Source organism: Dermochelys coriacea, chromosome 4, assembly GCF_009764565.3.
Source record: "Dermochelys coriacea isolate rDerCor1 chromosome 4, rDerCor1.pri.v4, whole genome shotgun sequence".
Classification (NCBI taxonomy): Eukaryota; Metazoa; Chordata; order Testudines; family Dermochelyidae; genus Dermochelys; species Dermochelys coriacea.
This window is the reverse complement of record NC_050071.1, coordinates 82203102-82213492: the sequence shown is the minus strand read 5'-3', so window position 1 is coordinate 82213492 and position 10391 is coordinate 82203102. Positions and strand designations below refer to the sequence as shown.

The following is a 10391-nucleotide window of genomic DNA, read 5'->3' as shown; positions in this document are numbered from 1 at the left end:
ACTACACTTGATGAGTCCCATTGCGCAATCTTTACTCACTTGTGAGTAGTTCCATGGATGGCAATCAATCAGTCCCTTAGTGTAGGCAAGATTTTTAAAGGGCTACCAGAGACAACAGTTTGGAATACACTTGAGTTACCATTAAGCCTTTTTGCAGTTTGTTTTTTTCTTGTGTGGATGGGGAAGAGGGAAAGGAACAAAAAATACATACCTCTTTGAAAAGAAAAGGGAGGCATATCTCAGGGGGTAATGGAATACCTAAATCAGATACAGTGTGTTAATTTTGTTTAAAGTTAATGTTTCTGAAATGGTTATATGTAATTTTATTGAAAACATACTTACTTTCTGATTTGAAGTTTTTAGCCCTGCAGATGGGGTCATAACATTTTTGATAGTAAACTTCTTTTTTTAGATCTACCAGAATCCTTAAAATACAGATGCAAGTGTTGGCTAGCACTTAAGAACAGCATTAGCTACATTATACACACTGGGCCAGGATTTCATGCAGGGAGTGAAGACACCATGCCCTTCTTCTGTTTCTAAAATAGTCTTTGTACCTGCTCTCTGGCCCATTTACAACTGAAATTACATACAATATGCAATGTAAAAAAAAGTAATACTGTAAAATTTACATTAAGAGTATCTTAAATGTACAGGTTTTTGGTATGTTTTAAAGCCACCATGTTGAAAGTGAGGTACAATTATCTTCAGCCTATGTTAATTCTGAACAAAGATGGAAAATAAGACTTAAGACATTGATTTGAATAAGAGTTTATAAAATGAGTTAAAATCCTCCCTTCTGCAGTGAGTTTAACTAAAGCACTTATGCAATTCTGTTAAGTACCAGAGTTTGTACAACCTGGATTTGCAGTATGGGACATCTTACCACATAATTTGATAACACTATACCATTTTAGCTGTGGTTGAATAGAATATTGTACATCTCTTGCTTTAAAAACATTTAGAAATAGGATACAATTGGAAAGAGTCCTTTTAAAAAAAAAAAAAAGCAGCATGCATTTGGTTATTCTCACATTCAAGAGGAGACTGTCAATTTTACCCTGAAGAGAAATTAACAGCCAATCAAATGACAAGTTACATTTAGAATTTGTAACGTAAAAAATTAAATTAGTCTCTCTCTTCAGTTTACTAAGTAAGATTAACTAAACATTTTAAGTGAAATTCTGACCCCACTGAGGTCAGTACCTCCCATTGTCTTCTGCCATTGGAATCGACTCCATAAACAGGTATAAACATGTTCAGCGAAAGAGTAAACTCAAATTCCTTCTATTTCCAGTGAATAGCAGAATAGGGTTGAGACCTTGTTGTATTAAGTGCTGTAAAAACACACTCCCTTCCCTGAACAGTTTTCTGTTCAAGCATTCCTGGATATTCTAGTTGCATAATGAAAAATTCCTTATTAAAAAGGTTAATTTGAAGCCTTTCAAAATAAAAGTGCCTATTAAATAAACTTTTGTAGAGAATCCTACATACTTAAAGAACATACATTATGTTGTTACTTTTGTGGGCTCTTCCAATATTTTTACACCAGCGATATCTGGATATGTCATAAACGAGGAGTTCTTCCAAGGAAAAATAATTCCATCGTCGTATCCCTGGAAAATTAATTATTTAATTATAATGTATAACAGCTTGAGACTATATATCTGTGTCTCTTTAAAAAATAGTGATGGTCCTTACCTCCATGAGCATCATCTTTATTAACTAAAGAAAGGACAAAGCAATCAATTTCTGGATAAGGTGAATATTGATATCCTTCTATGGGATCTGTTTAAAAACACAAGTTACTCTTACAGATTATACAAACTCAGAATAAAAATAAGTGTACTTGAATCTCACTAACCCTTAAGGACCTATTCCTAGTCCCATTACCATCAATAAAGCAGGACTGGGCTCAGTGTCTAACTGGTATACATCTTGGAAAGCATTTTTCATTATAGAAGAAGTTACCCTTGCTCAGGCAGTCTGGAGCCAGATCCCTACTTTTGGGAAAGGCAGGTTACAATTAGCACATGCTCCTAATTTTTGGAGATTGGTTGATGCTTACTATTCCTGGGAACAAGAAAACTCTACACTGGGGACTAGATTCTGACTTATATTGAATACTAGTTTCCACTACAAACAGCCCTATTGATTTCAGTGGGGCTTTGGTGGAGTATGTTGTTATGCAGAATGAATTAGGTTAGCAGACTCTGATCCTTTATTAATTTCAAGCTTTACTCTACATCCTGAATATAAAACACCCAAGTTGCTGCTCCTGTAACTTACTCTGGAAGGGTCTGTAGACCAGGGAAAGAGAGAGACTCCTGCATGCTCCCAATTTACTAGTGCATGAGTAACTAGTTAGGCAGTCTCCCTGAGAAATGAAGGGCATACCCTCTGCAGGACTTAGCTAAAGGATATTGCCTAAATAAGCTGCAGCAGAAAGTTTCCACTGATGTATAAGAACAACAGCCCAACGAGGATGCAGTTTATCAGATGTACAGTTTGAGATATATTCCATAATTAGATCAGGTGCACTGTAATACATATAGCAAATTAATGACTCAAACACTTAAGATACATTTTTCTATTCAGTAAAATCACATATTCAAAAGATTGTTATGAAGTACCTGAAGTGCTATTGGAAACTCTCCTGTCTGTTTGTTTAAACATTTTTTTCTTCCCTTCTGGGATGTCACAAGTTAGGGCTCTTTCAATTTCTGAGAACCTGATGGAGAGAGACAGTAGGAGAAGTAAGTCATAACTCAGATTTCTGGACATACCATACTGCCTTTTCACATTCCTATTGCCCCTTTATTTCTTGTTCAGACATAAAGGATTCATTTTGACTTAGAAGTTTCCTCTGACATATTCCAGCAGAGGGCAGAGTTTCCTTCTTCCACAGCAGAGGCAGGAAGATCTACCCTCACCAAACCCAGGATCCTCTGCACTACTTCTAGCCCTATTTGCTATATATGTAGTCCTTGAAAAGTACTGTTTACTTTTGGATGGCTTTTAGTAGTCTTGCACTTTACCCTTTTAGAATTAGAATAATAATTTGCAAAGAACTATGTTTGTTTTCATGCCAGAAACACAGCAAAGAAAAAACCATCATATAGGGCAAATTCTACAACAGATGATTTCTTGTCCTTACTCAGGAATGACCCCACTGAAGTCTGGTTTGATTTTTTTTTTTAATTATACTATAGGATATAAGCCTCAATTGAGCAAGGTATTTAGGCACATGCTTAGAATCTCAGAACTGGAAGGGACGAGAGGTCATCTAGTCCAGTCCCCTGCACTCAAGGCAGGACTAAGTATTATCCATTCTAGACCATCCCTGACAGGTGCTTAATTGAGGCCCATGACGACCAAAGATTTACAGGAATGTTGAATGTAATATGCATCTTTAAAAAGATATTTACAATCAAAACTCCATAATAAATGCAGCTCAACTGTGTCTCAATCCTGTGAGTGCTGAGTACTGAAGTCATTAGCAATTTTGGTTGCCTCTCATCTCCCAAAAAACACTCAGTACATTTCAGGATTAGGTCCTTAGATTGCAGCCTCTTGATAATAAATTGTGTTGCATGTTTTTGTGCAGCACTAATGAAAACTGCTGTTGCTCACTAAAGTTTATATACAAAATAATGCTTTTCACTTTCTTCTGTGTCTAGATTGGAGTTATTCTCTCTTAAATGGTTCAGTGAAGGCAGTTTTGGATTTTGGTCCATTTCAGAGTCCTATCTAATTTACAATGATAGAAATGTAGCACTTCTCAGCTGAATAACCTTGAACAAGTCAAATTCTTCATCTCAAACAAAAATTAAAATAAAAAAACACAAACCCAAAACAACCTCCCTCCCCATACACACAGAGTGCAGTTCAGAAACCATCACAAATGACACAAGTTCTCTGAATTTATTGCACATTTGAAGGTAGGTGCAGCAGATTGGATTTCTGACAAACCTTTGCTTCAAGGAATAACCATCAGAAAAATTTACCTGCTGAAACCAATGGTTGAACTTTCCTAGAATAGAATGCATCAGTCTCAGTGGAATGTCAGCCCCCGCAACAGTAGTGGTTGCTGCTACAGCAATTATAAATATTACTGAAGTCTACATTTTAAAGTACTTTAAATAACACTGTAATTAAATTGTTACCTAACATTGCAAACCAAAGAGGAAAGGAAATATTGCTCCTCAACAGAAATATTCTTTTTGGGTTTAGGAACAAACTTGTTATCTTCAGCTATTTTCAAAGTCGTATGCTTTCCTGCTTTTGATGATTTATACAGCCGGAAATTTCTATTCTTTGTATAAACTCCTACAGGGAGAGAGAGAGGTTTCATAATGTATTTACAGTTGGCTAGGTTCTCTCATATGTATTTTTATACACTATATTTGGGTGTCTGAGAAAAAAGCATTTAAAGGAGTAAACACAAACTGTTATATTATCCCAGTTCACTTCTCACAGTAGGAGTTATATAGCAGGGTAAGAATGAATCATGCAGCCATATATTTATCCATAATATTCAACTATAAGGACAATCACTCAAAACTGCTGTACAGGCATTTTAAGTAAATACTAGTTTTTTGGTACTATTTCAAAATCTCTGCAAAGCATTCTCTAGTCTAATTGTTCTTTTTCCTAGCATGAAAGATCATGTAACTATTTTACATTGTAAACATGGTTTGGCAATTTATCAGTTTCCTGTTCTCTGTGTGTCAGTGTGACTATGTCATAGTTGCACTTCAACAACAAGAGTGATAGTCAGAAAAATGCAGTTCGCATCGCAATTTCAAAACAAATATGGGTTGGCAAGTATGAGCAATTCTGCTCGAGACTTTGTGTGTGTGTGTGGGGGGGGGAATTGTTTAATTCTGAAGCTGAATTTAGTTACCATGAAAGTTTAAAGACTAAGAGCATTAGCATGACTGATATATTGCATCCCAATTTTCTCTTGCAATATCCTGCTCCAATTTGTTCTTGGTCTCTGTCTACCAATCATTTTGTAATTTAGGGTGGTAAGCCCATCATGTTCTAGTTCACTGTGAACTAAAACCAAAAACGGAAGTAACAAACCCAGACGTTATCAGCTTAGTGTGCTGCATAACTGCACCCTCCCACCTTATTTTTTATTCACTAGTCTCTGCAGGAGTTACTGTTATTAACATAGTTACAGTCACAGTTCTTCTATTGCAGAGCACTTTGTTACTCTCTTTTTGGGGAACCAACATAACAGTGCAAGCGAAATCTTGGAAGTTAGGTACCTGCTATTCAAGGAAGAACACTGCTGAGAGTAGTTACAAAATAACTTTTCTGTGGCAAATACAAAAATAGATGTGTCCAGAACACTGTATTATTGTGTCACTGTACTCAGATGAGCCACCTACTAATACCTAAAAAAACCCCAAGATTGTTACCAATAAGCCAGTCTTCCAAAACTTCATAGTGAAAGATAACATAGTAAAGCAATTCAGAAGCCAAAATGAAAACTGTGGTAAAAGAAGTCATTGTAGACCTGTCCGTGCTTTCCAATTACTTTGAATTTGTATTTTTTAAGAGAAAAAATTCTGCTCAATATACAGGAATTACACACAGATCTTCACTTTTTTGGGGGTAGGGCAATTAACAAGCTACATGTATGCCATTGACTGTGAATATATTTGAACAAGGCATTTCTTGTTGGTCATTATTTGATTTTATTCACATGAATTTTCTAGACCATTCAAATGCAGCACCTTGTTTGCTTCCTAAAATTACCTGGATTATGGATTCTGCAGTTTCTATTCAATAGGTTCAAATGGATTAGGCCTTAACTTTAAATTATCTCTAGATGATGTTCGGAATCATACATTCCTTATACTTATTCACACCATTAAAAAGGAGTACCCATCCCTTGCTTTAGGTAGTCTGTGACAAATCTTGAATAAAAACTATCAAAGAGACAGCCTCTCTAGTCCCCATCTTCGTGATCAAGCCACTTGCCGTTTAACTGCACCAATGATCCGGTGCAACTACTGTCCCCCTTATCATCAAGGGGTGATAGATCCTAAAAATAAACTGAAGTCTCCAAGGGACAGAGTTTTTATGTATTGTGGAACATTATGGAAACTCAAGTAATATTAAAAGTTCCAAGAGCATGTCAATATTTAAGGCCAAATTTAAAATACACCTTTTAAAGATAATTTGTTTAATTTTTATTGAATTGCATCCTGCATTTTGTTGTATGTTCAGTACTTATATTACTGTACATTAAGCAAAACACTGTGCAAATAGTGCTGGGATCAAAGCATAAATCATCTCTGGTTACTTAACCTTTGTTGCATTCCAGTACACAAACTTAACAGGAATATAATACACATAATATGGAGCTAAATTCTTACTTAAGATGTGCATGCAAATGCCTCCTTCCCGCAGGTCCCATTTTCTGTGCATGCATTTGATGGCAGAATTTGGCTCAGAATTCTGTCAGTAACTAACTTTTATATTTACCCAGATCGACGACAAGTTGCTTGCCTCCCTCCTTATCATTCACAAGTAGAAAGGAAAGATCAGGATTTTCGTTCTGTTGCAGTGTTCTATTTTCCAGCATTTTGTGCATATTAGATTGCCATTTCCCAGGAGGCTCCTTCACTGCACCAAGGTTTACAACAGTACCATCTATTTCAACTGTTGCTTTGGAAGACTGGGAAACAACACTGTCCGCCCCTTCTTCTAGAATCAAAGCATCAGCTTTATTTTCAGTTAAAACAAGAGCAGGTTGCAAAACTGTTTTCACAAAATTACCTTAAAATAATAAGAAAAGAAATGGATCAGGGTCTGTTTAGTCACAAGTTAAAAATGCATTTAATATATTTTGTGCAGAAACTTTCAAATAAAAAACCAGGATAGAGTTTCTCTCTCTTCTAAGTCTGGTGCACAACCAATGCTTTAAACTGCTAAGTGGGAGGCCCAAGTTTTGGCATGAACTTTAGTTGAAACTAAAGTTTGTGCTGCTGTTTTTTAAGACACCTCACTATGTTAAAACAGGTATGTCAGAACTGTCCATATTGTGGTTGTATCATTCTCTCACACCCTTCACCATCTTAATGGCTGTGAGCTCCTCAGGGAAGGAGCCATGTGTTTCTATATATTTGTACAGCACCAAACACAAGTGGCCCTGGTCCTAGAAACAAAATAATAATAAAAACTGAAATGTTGTGAATGGCAAATGTGTAGTAATGTCACTACAGCTTCTCTAACAAAAGTTTCACATTGAGGAAAAAATCTTGGATACCTGTTCAAAGCCCTAGTAAACAAGCCTTGTGCAGGGTTTCAAAGGAGAACCATACTCTACCAAGCTGACAGCAGGGCACAGGACACCCATGCTATTGCCCAAAGACTGTTACTACTGGTGATAAGAGTCACGGTCTGATACTTCATCCATGATCACACAGGGTGCTGGTTTTGGTAATGAATGACTTTGTCAATGATCAGCATGAGCCAGAATTTTGGATTTGACATTGACTATGGACTTGACTCTCCCATTAGATTGCCAGATTCCCAGTGAGCAAAAGAGATGCTCCACTCTCTTAGCCAATTGGAGCCTCATTCTGCGAACACTTATACACATCTTATACTTACAGTAATGTGAATGGGATTACTCACATGCATAAGTGCAGGACTGGACAACAGGTCAGAACTGTGGCATATGAGGGAGCATCAGCCACTACAGCTTGGAGCCTGAACAACAGGTTTTTTATTCGCATGAATGAGTGCAAGTCCACTGCTATCAATGAAGTTGGACTTGCTTAAACCGGCTGCGAATTTAATCCCTTTGTTTTAATGCCTTCTTAGAGGTTGGTAGAAGAGTAACGCACTTAATATTTTAGGATATTACTTATTTTGCAGAATGTTTGACACAGAAAAATTCTAATAAAATACTCAATTTTATTAGGATAAGACTGCAGTTTCATTTTCTAGTTTGTCCCAGAGAACACACAGGTTGTGATGATTTATAATGGAAACATCATAGATTAAATAATCGACTATTCATTAATTGGTATTCCACAATAAAGACTTGATTTAAAAAAAGAGAAAGAAAATTGCTTATAGCTTTAATATCACTGGACAGTTTATTTAAACTGTTGACTTTCCTCTCTCTTCATATACAAAAATTCCTGATTGATATTTAGATGTTTGGATATCACTGTATCAAGCAAACTGAATTTATAGACATTTTCTATGTAAAAATCAGTAGATAATTAGGCCCAACATTTAAAAATTGAATTATTCAAACTATAAAGCTGCTAATCTTCAAGAGACAACCAACCATTTTTGACACGTAGATGATTAAGAGATTAACTAAATCTGAATTTCATATTTAATGTGTATTAAAGAGTAACATTTTGTTTACTAAACTGACACTTCGTATCACAAGCAAATTTAGTTTCCTATTACTGCTAGGAAGGCAAAATAATAATAAATAAACCATTTACTGCTTATTCTGTCCCTATAAATCTATTATAACCATGAATGATTTTAAACACAAACATTTAATGTCCAGCCGCGTTAATAATTTAGTTCACAATGGTGATAGGAAAAGCCTAACCAATGGGCTGAAAGTAATAGCTCAAGTGCTGTTATTGAAAGGGAACAGCTGATGTAATAAACTGAAAGAGTATGGGTTTTTTCTACACTTAGCTATCTAGATCACAAGGCTAAAATTAGTTTTAAATAAAATACTTTTGATCCACACGTTCTTTAATAACTTTATAAGAAAGAGGTTACAGAATCAAACTTTTAGACTGATAAATAGTTTAACGATCACATTTAATCATTTTGTTTTGTGGCTGCAGTAGAAGAGTCATGGGGGGGGGGGAAACAGGGAGAAGAAATGGTTTTATTTATTTCTACTAGTCTTAATGAAAATAATGAGCAGTATACTGCTTATGCTATATGCCGGGCGAGGCTAGTAGCACTGCCTAACACTAAGGTTGCCCAACACTTCCCATTGTAGGAATCTGTTTGAAGTTGCTTATAACTTTGCCAGCCTTTTCTCTGTTTGGTTTAAAATTTTCCATATGAGGTGTCTGCCTCAAGCTGGTTTCTTGGTTTTTCTTTTCTTTCTCTCTTTCTTTTTTGGGGCGGGGGAAAGAGGTTTCAGCCAAAATGATTTAGCTGCTTATGAAACTGAGGTGAGGGGAAAATACGTTGTTTTGCAATATTAAAAAAAATTCTGTTGTCCTTTTCTTTGAGAAGCTGTAGCACCCCCATGTTTGGACCAGGGACTTGAAATTTGGCAGGGTGTGACCTTTGGGCCAGTGTTGGTATGTACCTTTTGCTGTTACTGTGAAAATTTGTTCAAGTTATCAACCGCTGAAAAAAATCTCAGTTCACACATGCTCAGTACACACTTCTTATAGTTTTATTGCTAAATTTGCCAAAGATTCTGTCTTCACTGAGCATGCTCCATCCCCTCACAGCTCCCAGTGCTGACCAGACTGTATGTACTATCCTCACAGAGTGACAGCACATGCTCCAGCCCAGGGCAGGAGCAAAGTCAGACTCTCTCTGTAATTGTTGCTCTAGGCTGGGATGGGGCCAGGCACTTAACTCTGAGAGCAAGGAGCCTGTCTCTCTTGTGCTCTCAAATCACTCCCAGGAAGCTTTTCTTACTCTTACTAAATGAAGGATTTTATTGTAATCCCACTGATGTCAATAGCAAAACTCCCAGTGAGTTCAATGGGAGCAAGATAAGGACCAACAGGGGCATTTAGGGCCAGATTCTTGGTTCCAATCTAGCTTCTTTGTATCATTCCAGGGCACGTACCGGCCAGAAAGCTTCCCTGAAGGACAACTGCATGTTCCCCTTGCATAGCAAACTCTCTGTCTAGCCCAAAGCTAGGTATGGAGAGACTACACCACTTCCTCCAATCCCCACAAGAGTAAGTAGCATGAGAGTGTGGAGCTGGAGTCCACTGTGCTTTGGCAATCCTGGGTTGGAAAAACGGTCAATGAGGGGCTGTTGTAGCCTAGAAGACATTCTAACTTATGTCAAGAACCAAAGAGCTTCCCACTGTTCCCTAGATCAGGCTAATGCAAAGGCAGCTTTAAGCTATGCATTTGCCCTTTCACTAAGGTCTTGGGCTAAGCATAGCCCAGCTGGACTCAAGAATCTGGCCAATAAAGTTTAACTTCAGCGAATTAAAAAAAAATAAAATGCCTTAATCTACAAAATAAGTAAGCAACTATAAAACCATCATCAAGCCTTTTACCAGCTTTTGTGATGTCTTTGTTCTGTAAAATACAGTATAGACACAAACAGATAGTAGCTGTTTCCTTGAAGTAGAAGGCTGATGAGAAATTGCACTACTAGTCACAGAAAACAAAAGAAAATACAT

General features: G+C 36.8%; 1 protein-coding gene across 4 annotated transcripts in view; it reads right to left on the bottom strand.

The window, feature by feature from the left end:
* PRIMPOL (primase and DNA directed polymerase) overlaps positions 1-10391 on the bottom strand; it is a 40753-nt gene that overhangs the window by 5500 nt on the left and 24862 nt on the right. For 3 of the 4 annotated variants that reach the window (XM_038398199.2, XM_043513588.1, XM_038398200.2), the window contains 7 exons: positions 6502-6795; positions 4167-4329; positions 2634-2731; positions 1702-1788; positions 1508-1616; positions 343-425; positions 212-258 (listed from right to left, as the gene is read on the bottom strand). In XM_038398199.2, coding sequence (XP_038254127.1) covers positions 212-258; positions 343-425; positions 1508-1616; positions 1702-1788; positions 2634-2731; positions 4167-4329; positions 6502-6795 — 881 coding nt within the window. The remainder of the gene's footprint in view (positions 1-211; positions 259-342; positions 426-1507; positions 1617-1701; positions 1789-2633; positions 2732-4166; positions 4330-6501; positions 6796-10391) is intronic. The other variant, XM_043513589.1, reaches the window with a different exon arrangement.